The sequence below is a fragment of the Oryzias latipes genome, chromosome 1 (genome assembly GCF_002234675.1).
Source record: "Oryzias latipes chromosome 1, ASM223467v1".
NCBI lineage: Eukaryota > Metazoa > Chordata > Actinopteri > Beloniformes > Adrianichthyidae > Oryzias > Oryzias latipes.
Genome location: NC_019859.2, coordinates 31,446,261 through 31,465,449, shown reverse-complemented (window position 1 = coordinate 31,465,449; position 19,189 = coordinate 31,446,261). Strand labels below are relative to the sequence as shown.

General features: G+C 39.8%; 2 protein-coding genes across 3 annotated transcripts; one reads left to right on the top strand and one right to left on the bottom strand.

Moving 5' to 3' along the window:
* Positions 1 to 502: 502 nt before the first annotated feature.
* Positions 503 to 8,913, bottom strand: LOC101167683 (tubulin polymerization-promoting protein family member 3). Its single transcript, XM_004066211.4, has 4 exons — positions 8,772 to 8,913; positions 5,587 to 5,778; positions 2,561 to 2,714; positions 503 to 1,485 (listed from the first exon to the last, which is right to left on the bottom strand). Exons 2-4 carry the CDS (start codon positions 5,775 to 5,777, stop codon positions 1,294 to 1,296), a joined length of 537 nt encoding a protein of 178 aa, XP_004066259.1. The 5' UTR covers position 5,778; positions 8,772 to 8,913; the 3' UTR covers positions 503 to 1,293.
* Positions 8,914 to 15,124: 6,211 nt separating this feature from the next.
* LOC101161952 (tripartite motif-containing protein 16) lies at positions 15,125 to 18,069 on the top strand. 2 transcript variants are annotated; one of them, XM_011480017.1, is made up of 7 exons: positions 15,125 to 15,795; positions 16,139 to 16,234; positions 16,343 to 16,576; positions 16,642 to 16,798; positions 16,883 to 16,939; positions 17,018 to 17,071; positions 17,179 to 18,069. In XM_011480017.1, the coding sequence occupies exons 1-7, from the start codon at positions 15,223 to 15,225 to the stop codon at positions 17,718 to 17,720; spliced, it is 1,713 nt and encodes a 570-aa protein (XP_011478319.1). In that variant the 5' UTR covers positions 15,125 to 15,222; the 3' UTR covers positions 17,721 to 18,069. The 2 variants fall into 2 exon arrangements, with proteins under 2 accessions (XP_011478319.1, XP_011478313.1); XM_011480011.1 differs by having other exon boundaries at positions 16,883 to 17,071.
* Positions 18,070 to 19,189: the final 1,120 nt, after the last annotated feature.

Genomic DNA, 19,189 nt, shown 5'->3' with positions numbered 1-19,189 from the left:
TTCATGGTCTTACCCCCCTTCCCCTCCTATTATCACCCTCCTACCCCCCCCTCTCTCTAACGTCCCTCTCTCTTTTTCCCCTCTTTCCTTTTCCGTCCGGTCCAACACCAAAGATCTTCAAACATGATTGAAACTAATAAAGTTTGGCCTCAATTACAAAAGGGGTTTATTCAGACATACCTTTGGTTTGTCTGAAGATGAATAACCCCTCTTGTTAAAATAAAATATGTCCAACACAAGAGGCCCTCAGCTCTCATCTTTTTGCCTAGCTGTTGGACAGGACAAGTTTAAAAAAAAAAAAAAAAAAAAAGGTTCAGCGCACTGTCTAGTGGGTCTAGATGACCCAACTTCCAATGTTAAAGTGCCTAAGATAGCACAAGGGCTATACAAACTGTATGTAGTTTGAGTTATGACAGTTATAGTCAGCAGGTATTTACTATAAAGTCCACATTCTAAACCATATGTTATCCCTTTTTTGGGAGATTTGAATCAGCTGAATCTCTTTGTTGTTAGTACTCTGGTTTATTTAAATAAATGCTTGTCAATGCATCATTCCTTTCAAATAAATTCTTTCACAAATTTGCATTACATGTGTTTTGAACCGCCAAGCTTATTTTGAGTACCAAGAAGACCTGTACCTGATGCTGTCTTCGAGTGTAATATACTAGAACATGTAAAAAGCACTATTTATATCAATTCTGTGTCAGAATTTGTGTCAGATTTGGTCAAATAGTTCTTAAATGTACAAGTTACAGATTTTTTATGTACCTAGACTTCTTATATGGTCATGAGTTCTAACTTGCCTGCGTTTCTAGAAACTGTGTTTGTTTACATTGCATCTTTGCATTTTAGCTTTCTTGGTACACCCAAAAATGTGCTTGATGTTTTTTATATCTTGGTTTTATTTTTAAATATCCCAGACAATGATTTTTTCTTCCTCATGCAGGCTAATACAGGAAACAAGGAACCGCTTGTTCTTAAAGCAAAACACCACCTTTGCACTACAAGGAAACTTAAAATATTGGAGATTTGGAAGCACTTAAATGTACCAGTCAGTGTATTGAGATCATTTAGAATAGAGCCATATTTCAGAGCATGTACATTAGCTGCAATAACTAAATTAAGGCACACAGTTAAGAGTATTAAAAAAAATGTTTTGCATAAAGCAAGCATTTTGTCTTTGGTCACAAAAGGAAATAATATACAGAACATTTCTTTCATTTTACATGCCCCTTTACTTTCACAGAAAATAGTGTTAATTTCGATCATTTCTGAATTAGGATAGAGACTCCTTTATGCGTCTTTAACTTTGTCGTCATAGGTTCCAGTGCCCTTGTAAGCCGCCACATAGCCACTGGTGTCTGGGATGTCCGCACGTCCCGCCTTTCCTTTCCCTTTCCCTGACTCGTCAAACCGCTCCTTGTGGGATCCGGTGTATTTGGTAGTGTCGGTCAGTCTGTCCACTGCTGCAGCCTTGGCCACTTTCTAAAAATAAATGGACAACAACAGGTGTGAGTACAGTGTTTAGCTGATAAGCGCAAAAAAGTTCACATAAAACTATGCACAAAATTACTTCATTTAACCCTTGTGCTATCCTAGGCACTTTAACATTTGGAGTTGGGTCATCTAGACCCACTAGACAGTGGTCTGAACCTCTTTTCTTCAATGATTTGTGATCTTCACTGCTGTCCATGGATTACATGAATTCTTTAGACCTTTATCCACCTTTGTCATGGTAGGAATAACACGTCAAAGTAAGGGTGGGGTCATCTAAGATAGCACAAGGGTTAAATGTCAGTTCCCCCAGGATCGGCTGTTTTTTGAGATTGTTCCAACCATTGACTGTATAACAATGGACAGCTCAAACCCTCCCTTCACATGTTCCCAAATAGGAAGTACTATTGCTTCCTGATACGTCACCGCCATGTTCAGACCGATCACTGTCGACTGATTTCCACATGGCGGCGAGTGTATCAGGAAGCAATGGTGAGGGATTGTTCCCTATTTCGCGAGAGCTGGAAGTAAGGCGTGTTCTATGGGTGACGTCACACTTCGATCTGTCCATTGTTTTTACAGGCTGGTTGCAACACAAAAAGCATGAAGTTGTAACCAAGTGACTTCAGCAGCCATGTTCACAAGGAAGTGGAGACGTTAACCACGTCTGTTTAAATTAACGACATGTATGACTGAGCCTCTAAAATACAACTTTTTACAAAATTAAAACAATTAGCCAAGGTAGCAAAATTGTGGTGATTTGATGAGCTGGCAATGCGAAAAAATGTCACGGGACCTAGTTGACTTTGGGGAATTGGCGCAATCGTGTAAATGTATACAGTAAAGAGGGCGAACATCAAATTTCCAAATAAAATGTTTGCAAAAAAACAACAAATGCATATTTAATATAAATTCCACTTCCTAAACATGAAGGGGATTACAAAAGAAAAGTGCTGTTGAAAATGTGAAATAATACGCAAAAATAAATCAGTTCATAAAACATGACATTCAGTGGGACACAGCAAAACCTGGACCCCTGATGTTAAGATGATAATTCAGCACTCACGGTGACTCCAACGTTGGCAGGTTCCTTCCCGGCGAGCAGACCGTAAAGCTGCTGGAGAGCCTCGTCTTTGCTCTTGCCTTTAAAGCGTTTGGGGGCCAGTTCAGTCAGAGCCTGGTTGAACTGCTCAAATGTGATTACACGAGCTGACTTTGCCCTGAAGAGACACAAAGTAGAACACTTTTTGACAAATTGTCATGGAGTTGGATGTGAACACCAAATCCATTGTTGAACATATGTTGAATAACGCCAAGACAATCTGAACATTACCATCACCATAACCCTTCCACTACAATTTGGTAACACAGAACAATCGTTTTATTTCCTCCCAAGCTGTAAAACATCTTTTCATAGCTTCAAGATCTCAAGAAATTCTGTAAACTTGAAGTGTGAATGACCTAACTTGTGCTTTTACAGAGACTGTATCTAAATTTTCAAACCAAAACCAATGAAATTATTCTCTTTGAACTATTCATACTGCTATGAATTTGATGGTATATATTATGTGTATTAGGAAGCCTCTTGTTTTGACACTTACAGTATAGGAATTGTTACATAGGGTGTATTAAGACTGGGAAAATTCCTTGTTCCAGATGGAGTCCCAAAGATTGTGCTTGCCCTGTATTCAGATTGGCATCTAGAGGACCATTCCCTTATGGACCCAAGTGTGTAAACAAAACCATGTGACTGAAGTTCTCTTCAGCCATTGGCCAGGAACTATGAGGGCGGGTCAAAACAACAGGAGACGGACGAGCTGCGCTTTATGATCCTTATAGGGGCAGTTCGTTTATTACAACTTTATATGTCGACTATCAGTTTTAAACGTCGGGAACAACACTTTTTAGTTGTTACTTTGGTATGGCAGAGGCGTGTCGCAAGGCGGTTACTGGCAAGGTGACGTGCCGTGTGTGCTTTAACTCAGAGGTTGCTAGAAACTGCAGTGATGGAGACGTCTTGAATAAAGTTATGCATGTTTATGAAATATAGATTGTTTATTTACTTTGTTATCACAAACGTCAAGTCTTGCCCTCAACTTTAAATTTCTCTGAGGATCTATTCTCCACTCATCACCAAAACACCTTTTCCCACTGAACACCCACTATCCACACAGTATCTCCACACACACACATGATCAGTACAACTCTCATTTAATATTTTTTTATCATTTTAGTTTTTTTATATATTTTACATCTAGTTTCAATTATTTTCCGTTACGTCCAGTATTTCATGCTTGTTTTATCCTCATTTTATTCAGTCTCTATTCAAAGGACAACGTTGTTCAGATTTGTTTGGAGACTATTCGTCTCTTCAAATTGTGCAAATTGTCTAAGGTTAAGAGATTGATACATTGATCATTACTCTATTTATGAGGTAACAGCTGATAACTGAGTAATATTTTTCCTTCATTTATTAAATCTCCAAGTTATTAAAATGACACATTTTCAACCAACTTTAGGGTGAAATATTCCCACCCCTTTAACGCAACACGTCTCTACTTCTTATCGTGGATCTTTAACTGTAGCCTCCCTGTTTTGTGTTCATCCTTTCAATAAAAACAGCCTTCCTTCCACATGCTGTCATTTTTAAATACCAGCAGTTAGTTACTGTGTAGATATTAGTCAAAGTAATGTATGTTGTCAAACCCCAGCTTTTTTCAAGGTCTTTCAGGACTAAAGAAGTTTAGGCTCCACCTGGAACACATTGAAGGAAAAACAGGCTGAGACTCCAGGGCTGTCTGGGTGGAGGATCAAATTGTGCCAAGCTTGTTACTCAGACTTTCTGCACAAGTTCCTTCTCTTTTTGCACGATGGTGAAAGATGTCCACTAGTGAAAACCTAAAATATTTTTAGTTTGATTTTGTTTTTATAGTCACAACAAAAATATTGACCCTAAAGCAGACAGCTGGCTTGGTTTTGAGAAAAATATTTGATTATCTTAGCTGTGTGACGTCAGGTAAAGTTACCAATAATCAGTTGACTTCCTGCAGTTTGTGTTCAGAATTAAAAAGATGTCATGTAATACTGTGCTAGTCAGGAAGATCACAAACCAGCTCTGAAACCCTTTGAATTTTAAATGTGTGAGTCTTTTACATTGATGCTGGAGAGCTTGCTTTTACTCTCCCAAGATAAAATGACTTCATCAAGATTCTATTTGATGGCATGGCGACATTACAAGCCATCAGTCCCAAACCCTTTTTGTGAAGTGCCAATTGGATAAGAGGAAAATACATTCTGATAGAACAACCTCTTTCCTTTTTGTTTACATTTCTTATCCCCAACAAGGGATAAGAAGGTTTAGAATGTTTTTTAACTCAAATTAATCACCATCTAAGAGATATCATTTATTTAAATTAGTCCAGTATTGTCCTTAGATGTTCTGTTGTTTCACAGACAAAAAAGCCCAACTTTGTAATAAAAAGAACGACTGATTTTGTTAAAGCTACGGTGGCCTTGAAATTCAAACTACACCAACAAAACATTCACGGCAAAAACATATTAAAGATCACAATAACAATTTTTAAAAAAACAACACATTTAAAAAAAAAAACTTTACAAATTAGAAATTGAAACAAAATTCCAGAAACCATAACAGAATTCCCAAACAAATTAAAAACGAAACAAAAAGTAGCAACAACAAAAAAAAGTAATTTCTGGAAATCAAAATTAAATGTAAAAAAATGAAACACAATAGAAAACCGTAAAAGGAAAATACTATGAGGCATCGCTGATTGGATGATGAAGTTTGACTTTTTTTTAAATGAGTATTCAATGTCCACATACTAATAAAAGTTTCATGATTAGTACAGAGCTCATCCAGTATCGCTTCTTGTCAAATAGGTTTTGTTTGAAGTGATGGACGAATGTCATCATCCAATTAGCGATGTTCCATAGAACCTACCTTATTAACTGCTCTTTAATGATTCCTTGTATTATAGCAGCTGTCTTAAAAGTAATAGAAATAAACACCTTTATGTTTTATTTAGCTAAAATCAATCATGTAGTTGTTGCCTGATGAACTAAAAATCTTACTTGACTTTGCTGAAAACAATGTCTACATCTGTAGTGGTCACGTTCTTGCCGTCTGTGATGTGGCAGTCTTTGCAGATCTTAGCAAAGTTCTTGCCATGCATCTCCTTTCCTGTGGCTTTGGTGTCTCCATGAACGGCAAACTTCTGGAAGGCAGTCTCAACTTCAGCCAGAGTAACCATGCCGTCAGCCATACTATTTGCACACAAAACTGTAGATCAGTTAAGCCTATAAATGCAAAGTGTTATAGCAAACAGAGGCACTCACTTGGAGAGTTGTGTTGGGACCTATTTCAAATTAAAAGCTACGGTACATTTTGATTCAATATAAATAATAAAACCATCTCCAAAGCCAGCAAAAGATCAGTGAAAGATGGCATCGATTTCCTCTGTGAAAAGATTTAGTTGGAATAAAATATGTCCAGTGGGCCAAAAAAGTACTTGGCAGTCCCCAATTCTGCACATTGCCTCATTTAAAAAGATGAGAGGTCTGTAATTTTCATCATTGATACAGATTTTCAACTGGAGGCAAAGACTGAATGAAAAAAATCCAGAAAATAATTTTAATGATTTTAACAGATTTTTTTATAATGAAAAAGTAATTAACAAAAAAAACAATAGTTCACCAGAATACTTTGTAATGTACTGCAGGTTGGTGTATTTTCAATAGTTCTCCAGCAGGTTTAACCCTTGTGCTATCTTAGATGACCCCACCCTTACATTGACGTGTTCTCCCTACCATGACAAAGGTGGATAAAGCTGGAAAGATTTCATGTAATCCATGGACACCAGTGAAGATCACAAATCATTGAAGAAAAAAGGTTCAGAGCACTGTCTAGTGGGTCTAGATGACCCAACTCCCAATGTTAAAGTGCCTAGGATAGCACAAGGGTTACACACCATGGAGCTGCTATTTTGGTCCCATTCTTCCATGCAGATCTTCTCAAGAGTTGTGATGTTTTTGGGCTGTTGCTGGGCAACACAGATTTTCAACCACCTCCAAAAATTCTCTTTAATTGAGTTGGGGATCAATTCCTTGCGGGAGAATTCAGGCGTGTATCATCCTCAGTGCTCTCACTGCTGGAAGGAGGTTTTCGCACAAATTCTTACCATTCATGGCCCCATTCTTCCTTTCCTTCATTCAGATCAATTGTTCGCTCTCCTTTGGAGGAAAGCCCTCCCTAAGGTGATGCTTCCATTCGTCATTTCTTTCTGTTAACAACCCAGGTGGAACTGGTTCGGTTTGTTTGGGTTTCAGAACACTGCCGTACATGGATGGAAGAAGAAACCTGAGACCACCATTCTTCTTTTGAGCAAGGAGTGAAAAAAGCCATCTTTATCAAGAAGGATAAACCTTCTCTTAATAAGAATGGTGGTCTCAGGTTTAATCTTCCATCCATCTACGGCAGTGTTCTGAAACCCAAACAAACCGAACCAGTTCCACCTGGGTCGTTAACAGCTGAAAGAGATGACCAGTTTGGGGAGGGAGTCACTGGCTCCCCAACTCAGGACAAAGGACTCTTAACAACCCGAAACCATGTAGGCTATGTTGACAACACCATCCAGTCTCAGGTCTAACTCCTCCCCCATGAGCACATACGCAAATGGGGGGGGGCAAGTGTCCTGCAGAAAATATCAAAGATCGCTTGGTTGAGCTCGTTAGGTTTAAACGTTCAGCCACATTTTTTTCTAAGGGCATGCTGCAGGTGAAAGGTTGTAGGGACCATCTTAACATCACGTATGGGTGAGTAAGGGTGAAGTTGGTGAGATGTGGGCACGTCATGCAGATTTTTCATTCCCTGCGTACTGTGCAAGAAGCCTGTTAGTGCTGTTAAAGTGATAAGTTCGTGCTTGTGTGTCCTTTGCATGCAACCTGGCTGTCAGATATAAGGAAAGGATCATCAGACCACAGTTTGCGTGGGCATATCACGGGAACTTACAGTACAGACCAAAAGTTTGGATACACTATCTCATTTATAAAAATGGGAAGGTGTGTCCAAATCATGCACCTTACTAATGACCGGAGTGCTGCGTAAAGTGCCACCATATTAAAGCACCACCCAACTCACATCGAAAGTGCTAACTAACTAACTAACAACATAGTTGTCCCCGCTTTCCTTAGGTCATTGACCAGTTCCCCCATGTAGTTTTGTGCTGTTTCCTCTCAGTTCTCAAAATCATTTGTACCCCACTAGGTGACATCTTGCATGGAGCTCTAAGTTGAGGAAGATTTTCAATATCTCTTTTTTTTTTTCATTTTCTAATACTTGCTTTGACAGTTGATCTCTTCTTTCCAAGCCGCTTGATGGTCCACCCCAGGTTTTTTCAGATGAACAATCTTGTCCCTGGAGTCTTAAAACAGCTTTTTGGTCTTGGTCATAGTGAAGAGGATGCAGTCCAAATATTTAAGTAGATCTTTTATACAGATGACCAGTTATGACAGGTTCCATTAAAATGTCCTTCTTAAAGAGGAATTAGCAGATCTATGAGGGACAGAATCTCTTCTTGCTCATTGGAGCTAAATCCTTTATTCTGACAATGGAAGTGCATCTATGATTAACTTCACAGACCTCTCATCTTTTTAAATGGGAAAACTTAAGTTTTTTTCCCCCACTTAATATAATACATTAATGCTATTAGTAAATTGGCTGCTTGGCTGCCAAGAAGTGATTACTTTTCTCCCGCAGATACTCGTGCTAGTGTTACAGAAGCTGCTTTCAAGCCACTTTAATAGAATTACCTCAGTTTCCTAATAGCTTCTCTGCACTACAGTCCAGAGTGCATGGTTCCGCCCTCTCATTTTCTTTTACTTAGCCATTTTTCTGGCCACACACACACAGTACAAATTGTACCTCATCTTATACTTTAAAAAAAAAAAAAAAATATATATATATATTCTATACGCATAAGGAAAGTTAACATGCTCACTAAATAAGTGAGCCTGTTTATCTGACAGAACAAGACACAACAGGCCTGAGTGAGAAAACAAATCCATTGTAAACATTACATGTCTGTAGCCTACTTCCAATGCAAGATTTAAGGAATACATCTCTTACAATTTTTGCAAAAACTGAAACACACAACAGTAGAGACTTATTCATGTTGTTAATTGGTTCACACTGCCGGTCTCGTTGCCCCAGATCAGTGCACCCCAAACTAAAGACAAAATACTGAAAACGAATGGCGTACCTGCTTCTGTGAAAGGAGGATGCTCAGCTAAGATTTTAGCAAATCTGTTTGGTTGCTTCTCGTCCGTCTTTGTCCTCTAGCTCTCCTCCTTCCTGCCGCTCCCTGCTTATTCACAGTAATGACACAGATGGAGTGATACAGAGAGGCAGGGAGGAGAAGGGAGGAGGGAGAACGTACCAGCCAGCACAACAATGACATCATCGCTGCTCAGTCCCTCCATTAGCTCACTCTCCCCCTGTCCTTCTCTGTGCAGATTTGCTGGATGGATTCAAGGATTCTTCAAACACTGATTATTTCTTAAAGACCGACTCCAATGAAAATTGTGTTTTTAACATGTTTTTGCAGCATTTTTCACATGATGGAGGACATGTATAAAATATTTTAAGATGCATTTTTGAGTAGGTCTTTATTCAATTCGTTTTGAATCGAGAGCAGATGAAAAGATATCATTTTTTCAGTTGGGACATAGAAACCGAAATGGGCAGGCCAAATTCACCCTGCTCTGTTCCTTTCTGATGCATCCACTTGCAGACAAATGGATCCATGAATGTCTTTGTTTTCCTCACCTGAGCTGGAATCTGGCTCAAAACTGGACGGCTGAATAGCTCCGTTATTGGTTGCCATTTTTGTTGCACCGCTAATGTTAGCTTGGGGTTGTGAGGGGCTGCAAGCTAGCGGGAGACCATGTAACCCTTGTGCTATCCTAGGCACTTTAACATTGGGAGTTGGGTCATCTAGACCCACTAGACAGTGCGCTGAACCTTTTTTCTTCAATGATTTGTGATCTTCACTGGTGTCCATGGATTACATGAAATCTTTCCACCTTTATCCACCTTTGTCATGGTAGGAATAACACGTCAATGTAAGGGTGGGGTCATCTAAGATAGCACAAGGGTTAAACAAAAATGATGGGATATCAGTCCTGGCTACAGTGAGGAGTTTCTGATGAAGTCCTCCCGCTCTGCATAAACAATGTTTAGAAAACAACACAGGTTTTTAATTTCGCTCAAAAACGGTATAATCATAATTAAATAACCACTAGTAACGCTTTTACAATAGATCAAAATATGACTGGAGTGGGAATTTATTTATTTATTTATTACAGACCGACCGACTGCCCGACCCTGTGAACTTAAAGTCCTGGGCAGTGTCTTTGCTGTTCCTCCCACTGCCTCCTTCAGCTTGGGGGTTACTGCCTCAAGTCACCAGCCCGAATGAGGCACATGCTTTGTCCCCACTGCTGTCCTACATAGATGTGAACCCTCTTACTCAAATAATCAACACAAATGACTATGCATACCAACTCAGGAATGTGGCCTCTATCAGCCACCTCTCCTACAAGAATGACATCCAGCGATGTGTCATAGGACAGTCTTTTAATTTTTTAAAAAGTTTTTTGCATTGATTTTTAGTTTTGTCATCTGAGGAGAAGCTGCTGCTAAAGAGGAGATCTATAGTCACTTGGTGTTGATTACAAGCTTTGGTTTGAAACAGGAAAGTCTGCTTGACGGCAGTATGAATACACACCAAACGCAAGGTTCAGAACTCGATCCAGACCAATAGAAAAGAAAATCTCTTTTACACTTTAAAAACTAATACTGCACATGAAGAAGTGACTTGGCACCTCGTTCATACTTGGTGATGACAGAGGCGTGGCTGCCAGTTCACATCTGACCATCACCGGGACATTCATACACATTCACACACCAGTGGAGCAACACTGGAGGCAGGGAGGGTGAAGTGTATTGCCCAAGGACACAACAACAGTTAATTTGGGAGAGCGCGGATTGAACCGCTGACCCTTTGATCATTGGACGACCTGATCAACCGCCTGATCCACTGCCGCCAAAATAAAAACAACTTACCGCGTCTACTTTCTTTTAGTGGTTATTTCTATTTCTGAAAAGCTAATTCTGAACATAGAGTGAATGCTCAATAAAATGTCTTGAACTTATCGACACAACATGCAACCATACATCAACCTAAAGGACGAGGTTCGGTTAAGACCGAGCCCGTTGAGTTGGCAACTGAAAAAACCATGGCAGCCTAAGACTTTCAAGCTTTACACGGGTGCTCCCACCGGCATGAGAATGGATTATGACTGTAGTCCAAAACTGTCTCCAAGAAATGTCAAACAACATATTGAAATTATACAAAGTATTCCAAGTGACTTAACCTGTAAAATAAGTCTACTAGTAACATAAAATAGCTGCTGCAATGTCAATTCAAATCAATTTTATTTATATAACACTATTTAAAAACCTCAGTTAGCCAAAGTGCTGTGCAGCATTAGCAGGAGAAATTCCAGACTGACCAATCAAACTAAATAAAATCTTAGTACAAATTTATATGAAACCTTAAAACAGTACAGTAAAACGTAATAACTGCAATCATAAAAGCAATTTAAGAAAAGATTGTAAAATAGAAAATAAGCACTCAAATACGTAAATATATAAAATATAAAATAAAATTAAAGTAAAAAATATAGCCAATAAAATAAAAGCCAAACGTTAAGAGAGGAAATTAACGAGCTAAACTAGTTTTGACCGTAAAAATTTATGTTCGTGATAGTCATATTTCTGAATTGATATCTTAGACTCACGCTTGGCTTCTTAAACTAAGGAGGCTAATGCAATATTGTCCAACGTTACTTACCGTAGTATCAGGTTGACAGTTGTGTCGAGGACCCGCCCATCCCACTGTCAGTCAATCTGTTTCTGTCCAAGCGGTCTCGCAGCCGTTAAACATCACTTCTGCTTGTTTAGGTTAAATTCTTTAAGTTTAGGTGGATTTCTAATGCAATTTAGTTAAATTCTATAATTGCAATTATTTAAAATAATTTAAATTCATAGTTCATTCTCAACAAAGTTTATTAAAATTATATTCAAAGGGAAAACATTTTAAATGATTTATTTGGTTACTTGAACATTTATTTATTTTGAATACATCTTATTTTTCACATGATCATTTTACACAAATGCTCTTGTTGGATTAGTACTTCTGCCCGCAAGGCCTAAATTCTTACACACTTTCAATAGAGTGTGGTCTTATAATCACAGGAACAGGCAGACGGCTGCTTCCAAATGCAGAAGGTTTATTAGCTCAGCTAAAAGTCCACAAAGCTAAAGCAGGGTCAGGCAGGCAGGAATCGATAGCAGGCATATGATCATCAGAAAAGAGACAGAGTAGTCAGGATCCAGGCGAGAGTCGGGGCAGGCGGCAAGCAAACAGAGTCAGGAGATAGAAGATCAGATCCAGATTCAACGCTTGGTAAGGAGAGCAGAGCGGCACAAACAATACTTAACACTGCAGTGCAGTCCTTAAGTGGACTTTGAATGATTGAGTGAATGAGAGTCAGGTGTGCAGCACTCAGAAACTGGCCGCTGGGGTTGCTGGGAGATGAAGTGCATTCATAATCTGGAGAGGATACTCGCCGGTGACCAGAGGGGGAGACAGAGTTCTGACTTCTGACACTCACATACACACATACACACACACTAAGAGCAAATTCAACAAACCAAGCCAACATTCATCCAGGGTCACTCATTTGAACCAAATTTTCAACTTGACTCGGTTCAGTTTTTATTGGTAAAGACATGACCTTTTCTCCAAAAAGTTTTCACAGTAGGATCAAAGGATCAAATGGTATGTTTTCCTGAAAGGACAACCAAAAGTTGGCTTATGACATATTGAGTTGAGATCTTTATTGTCTTTCAGACGTAAGAAAGTGTGGAAGCCATATGGGTATGGCTTCTGTTCTGAGTGACTGTGAGACTGAGAAAAGGAGGATTCCAAGACAAGCATCTTGGGCTAAAAGTAAGATAAAGTTGTGAATGATTTTCCCACGACTTATAAAAGAGTGCACTCTCCTCGGTATGTATTCACTGCTCAGCTTGCCACATTGACAGATTAATACCAGAAAAAGTTTTTAAAAAGGTCATCTGAACTTTAATCATAAAAACGTTTCACTTCTCATCTAGAAGGCTTTCTTAATTCTCAAGTAAACTGATAAAACAAACAGGTTTTTAAAGGCTCCTCAGGGGTAGAAGTTTGACTTGATTAAGATGATGACAAAGTGACCAAAACAAAAACATGAGTGGTTTCAGGTTACTTGGACCTGGAGGTACACTGAAAGCCATGCTAAGGGTTTGGTACGAGTCCTGAGAAATGCTTTGAAACTCATGTACTCCATCCAATAATATTCACCAAAACGAGCTGTACTCCCATTTTAAACCCCACGTATGTGTGCCTTCTAACAGCAAAGGTCCTAAAGTCCAAAATGATCTTTTTCTTTGAGAACATTGATTTGGTTTGTTAAACTTTTGAGTGTTTATCCTGACTGCCTGGTTCCTTTTTATGTCACATTTCATGAGTTTTTTTATTGTTATTATTTAGGTGTACCTACAGGAATTGATCTGATTCTGCGAAATCTTGTTTTGTTTTTTTAAGTTAACATTAATTGTGCATCTGTAACCTTTAAACGTGGCTTTTTTTTCTTCTTCCTATGTCTTTCTACTGTTAGAGACCACTTTTACATGTAAAAATGATCATTTCTTTAAACTCGGCTGTGTTTTGAATGATCTAACAAACTTTCTGAGACCTTCAAATTCCAAGAGGAAATACCTCTGGATGTTAAAATAATCTGGCGTGGAATCCACTTACCAGCCATTAGGTTATGCTGTGACCTTGAACCAACTCCTTTTTTTTTTTACCTCCTTAACCCTTGTGCTATCTTAGATGACCCCACCCTTGCACTGACGTGTTATCCCTACCATGACAAGGTGGAAAGATGTCATGTAATCCATGGACACAAGTGAAGATCACACATCATTGAAGAAAGAAGGTTCAGCGCACTGCTGGGTCTAGATGACCCAATTCCCAACGTTAAAGAGCCTAGGCTAGCACAAGGGTTAAGTTTTTCTCCTCTTTTTTCCGTAACAAAAGGTCTCAATCTTTTTTTTTTGTTACATAAATGTTCAATAGTTATTGATTATTTACATCAAGGGAATCCGTAAATAGAAACAAAATTGTTTCAATTTGCAAATTTATTGTTAATATTGTTAATTTTTGTATTTAACCTTTATTTCACCAGGAAGTGACATTGTGATAAGATGTCTTTTTCAAGGGAGACATGGGCAGAAAGGCACCATGGCAGTAAAAACATAGTTAAAACAACACATTAGAAATAAAATGCCATTAAAATGAACAGTATAACAATAATAAAAAGTTAAATCATGAGATATGCAGTCAGGTCAAGACAGAGTGACATGCATTTTTATTCAAATATACCGAAAGACATAATGTGGAAGCAACCTTTGATTCTCTACACTTCTCGTTATCCTCAGGCAGCTAATTTTCATTTCAAGAAAAACCTTTAAAAAAAAGTTTTTCTACATTTGACTTCTTCTTTATCATGTAGAAAAAAAAATTTGCTATAACGGGTTGTTACACTGTGGGGACCAGTGTGTACAGTGCTTTGTTCACATGACAAACAAAGCAGTTTGTTTTGACACCAAACGCCAGCATGAGAGCTGCTGCTTAGTCATAAGAACCTGAGACTGTGAAGGTCTCAAGAATTAGTCGGGTCTTCCACTATAAAAAACATTACGGGGGGGAAAAAAAACATGATACAAAACAGGTTGACTTTTGCTTGCTGTCATTTCTCATGCCATATATTTGCAGATTAGTAGAATCGGGGCAAATTTTAAGTAAATTGCACTATAAAGAAAAAAGTACATTCAATTTTTATTTTTAAGGCCCAGATAAAATACAGGGTTGTGTCAGGAAGGGCATCCGGCGTAAAACTCTACTTAACCACAGAGTGGCGACTCTTAAGAGGATATGCCGAAAGGTGAACAGCAACAAATTATTATTATTAATAAGGTGAATATTTCATCCATCCATATTCAAAACCTTCTTAATTCCTTTGGGGGTCAGAGGGACGCAGGCGCAACTGTTGAACAAAAAGACTCACACACATTAAAACTTAGGGACAATGCGGAGATACCAGTTGACCCAGATAACCCAACCAAGCATGAGGAGAGCAAGCAAACTCCACACAGTAAGTTACCAGCCGGAATTTGAACCTTCTTGCTGTTGGGCGAGAGCGCTAACCCCTACACCATCGTGTTTCTTGATACAAAATCCATTTTTATTTTCTGTGTGTTTGACTGTATTGTGTGAATTCCTCTCCATTCCAGTGGGTTAGAATTTGTTTTGTCTTTGACACAGTCTCAGTCATTTCACTGAAATGCTGAAAACAGGTTATGTAGGAAAATGACACCTATGTGCTTACAGTACAAACAAAACTTTACCTTTAAATATGGGCCAAACCATTTTGTAAAGTTAGAAAAAGGTCAGAGCCGCTGGCTTGGTGTTCTTGTATGAGCAGTTCTGATATTTAGAACAAAAAAATTATATTAATTTACTTATTTTTACTTCATCCAGCACGATGGCAGAATCTGGCTTTCCTTTACCGCCAGATTCTTTGTGTCCTCTGTGTGCAGATGGAATTAGAGATCCAGTCACCATTCCCTGTGGTGACACTTACTGCCTGGACTGTATCAAGATCTACTGGGATCAGTTTGATCACATGGGAGTATACAGCTGCCCGCAGTGCCGGGCCACCTTCACCCCACGTCCTGTCCTGCGACGAAACCTCCCTGATGTTCAGCACCAGCCTCGCCAGCAGCTTCCACAGCTCACTCCTTTTCCATACATGCACCGGGAATCCTACTGCGACTTCTGTGTCGGTCGTCGGAACAAGGCCGTGAAGTCGTGTCTCATGTGTTTGGCCTACTACTGTGAGACACATGTCAAGCCACACTACGAGTCGTCCACTTTTAAGAGACACAAGCTGGTGGATGAGATGGGACATCTGGACAGGAAGATCTGCCCCCAGCATGAGAAGGGCCTGGAGCTTTTCTGTCGCACCGACCAGATGTGCATCTGTGTGCTTTGTACCGTCAGAGAGCACCGCAGCCACAACATCGCATCTGCCGAAGATGAACGGATCGAGAAACAGGTGAGTTCTCGCCCAAAGTCACAACATCAGTCGTCTCAATGGGCTTCATATCGGTAATTTTAAAGTAAATCATAAGGATCAAGAATTCAATGGGAAAATTCTAAACTGAACTAACTTTACTGACAAGACTAAACTGGGCATCCCTGCTCTTAGACCATCCTTCGCGGTAAGGAAAAACTCCTAAAAAAAAATCGAATTCCAGAGAAAAGAAAAAACCTCAGGGGTGTCCACATGGTCTGAACACCTTCTGAGAACATGCTGTTCAACAGATCCTTTCCTTTTCATGAAGGATAGAGAATCTAAATATCTGAATTGTCTCCTTTTTTTCATGGGTGTCCATCAGAAAGTCCTGGTGGTCACACAAACCGAAGTGCAGCACATCATTTCAGAAAGGATGAAGGAGCTGCAGGAGCTCAAGCACAATGTGGATGTACTTAAGGTGCAGCTGCATTCCTTCCTCTTCCTCTGTTACGTGTTTCTCATTGCCAGTGGTGTACATGTGGGATAAATGTATTCGCACCTGAAAGCTCCTGACTGGTTTTTGCAGAACGCCGCCCAGAGAGCGCAGACAGAAAGCGACAAGACGTTCCACGAAATGCTGCAGGCGGTCGAACGCTGGAAGGCTGAAATCAGTCAGATGATACTGGCCAACATGCAGGCGGCCATGTCACAGGCCGACGGCTACGTGGAGCGCTTGGAGCAGGAGATCATGGAGCTGCAGAGACGGGACGCTGAGCTGCGACAGATTCTTGAAACAGAGGACAACATTCACTTCCTGCAGGTGCTGGACGATCATTTCTTTTAAATCTCTGTGGTAGAAACTGACTTCATTTCTTGGTTGAACAGAATTTCCCAACCTTGTGCGTCGCTCCTGAGGCCATGGTGCCCAAAGTGCTCATCAACCCTCAGTTCTCCTTTGGGGAGATCAGCAAAACAGCCACAGAGATGAAGGAGAATCTGGATGACATTTGTAAAAAGGAGCTGAGCAAAATCTCCAAGACAGGTGAGTTCCTGCAGAGAATATGAGTAGGACTGTGGTACCCTGAACTGATCCACCACAGATCAGACTAACACTTCAAATCTTCAGTCAGTGAAACTCCTGTCTACATACTTTTGCCACGAAATGGAGAGAAACGTCTGAAAGGTGAGGGGATGATGAATAATCTGAGCAATAAGCAACTTAAAACCCACAAGAATGTTAATTTTTTAAATATCCTAACAGTTCCTTCCAGGAAAGATTTCCAGGAACCCAAATCTAGACCAGACTTTCTGAGATGTGAGTCAAACCTTCTCTATTTCAGGGGCAAGATCTACGTTTAACACAATCAGAGTCAGTTTAAAGGGACATAACAGAGAAATGTGTGTTATTGTTGTTGTGCTCAGATGCCTGCAAACTGTCCTTTGATCCAAACACGGTGTACAAAGAGTTGGTTTTGTCAGACGGCAATCAGAGGGTCACCAGAAAGAAGTCCGTACAGTTTTACCCAGACCATCCGGAGCGCTTTGACGGCTTCTCCCAGGTGCTTTGCAGGGAGCCCATGTCCGGTTTCAGGTTTTACTGGGAGGCGGAGTGGAGCGGGGAGTTTTCCATAGGCGTGGCCTACAAGGGCATCAACCGCAAGGGCAAGAACTCCAGCCTGCTGGGCTACAATGACAAGTCGTGGAGCCTCCTCTGCTCTGACTCAGGGTATTCAGCCTGGCACAACACGGCAGACAAAGACCTCCCCAACGCTCCCCGCACCACCAGAATAGGAGTGTACCTGGACCATGCAGGTGACACCTTGGCCTTTTATGCTGTGTCAGACTCAATGCAGCTCATCCACAAGTTCAAAGCCCACTTCAGTGAGCCTCTGTATGCTGGCTTTGGTGTAGGCTCCTCAGTAACTCTGTGCCAGCTGAAGCAAAACACTTTACCTTATTCCTAGACTAAAAGAAAACACTCTCATCTAAGGATAAGGGGGCAACAGCAGATTTTAAAAGGCCTGTATTATACTTTTCTTTAGTTTACTCTGTCAGAGTGAACTGTATCTAAGTGATGGTATATGATCTTTGACACTAAGAAACGATTTAACACCCATTTACTGATGATTACATTATGAAACATTTAAATGTTCATACTTCACATTCAATTAAAAAACATTTAACAAGCAAATACTTTAACGTCACTGGTGATTATCTCTCTTTCATAATTGTGCATATATAAATATCATATTTTAAGCATGTTTTTAAAACTCTTTTCAACCAATATTAAAAAAATATTGTTTTAACAACATGTATCTGTTTTAACTTGTCTTGGAGCTTTGTTTCAGAGTTTTTTCTCATTTTTCAAACATGTAACATCCACTCACCCAGACTCAGGTTAACTGTTTTTGCTCATTTTAACCCTTGTGCTATCCTAGGAACTTTAACATTGGGAGTGGGGTCATCTAGACCAGTGTTTTTTCAACCAGTGTGCCGCAGCACACTAGTGTACCGTGGGAAATTCATTGACTGATCTAAAAACATTTACCATCTCCAGGATATCAGCTCTTTGTTCATCCATTCTTTGTGTTTATTTGATTCTATTTAAGACAGTTTGATAAGAATGACCGTACCTCAATTTAGCTGCAGCTACAGCCTTTTTCGGAAAAGTCCCGCCCCTTTAACTGTCTCCACCAATCATTCTTGGAGGCTTAATCACATGTCATCAGTCTTACCAATAAGAGGTTGTTAAAGTCTTCACTTCCTTGTTCTGATTCTGCTCGTAAAGTCTCTCAGTTCCAACAAAATACCAGCTCAATCTCGTCTTTAGCGGTGTAGCTCAAAGAATCCGGCATCAGACCGTGGAAAAAGTGAACAAAACCATTAAGCTCAGAGACACCATTCTGTCTGCGTTCAGTGGCTGTTTGTACTACATCTCCCATTATGCATTGGGTTAAAGTGACAGCGTCTCCGCGCACAATGAGTCTTCCTTGTTAAACGTCTTGAAGCCACAACGAACACACATCAAACAGTTTTTAAATCTTTTAACTTAACTTTTATTACATCTTTTAGAAAAAAAGCTGCAACTTCCAGCTTTTTCTGCCACAATTATCACAAAAATGCACGTGAGATTGCAGAGGGGCTGTAGATCAATACAAACTGTGATTTTCACCTTCTTTTTTTTTTGGATGCTGGTGTGCTGCAGGATTTTTGTCAAGATTAAAGTGTGCCGTGGCTCAAAAAAGGTTGAAAAACACTGATCTAGACCCACAAGACAGTGCGCTAAACCTTTTTTATTCAATGATCTGTGATCTTCACTGGTTTCCTTGGATTACATGAAATCCTCTCCACCTTTATCCACCTTTGTCGTGGTAGGGAGAATACGTCAATTTTCTTGACCCCATAGGATAGCACAAGGGTTAAGACAGCAGGT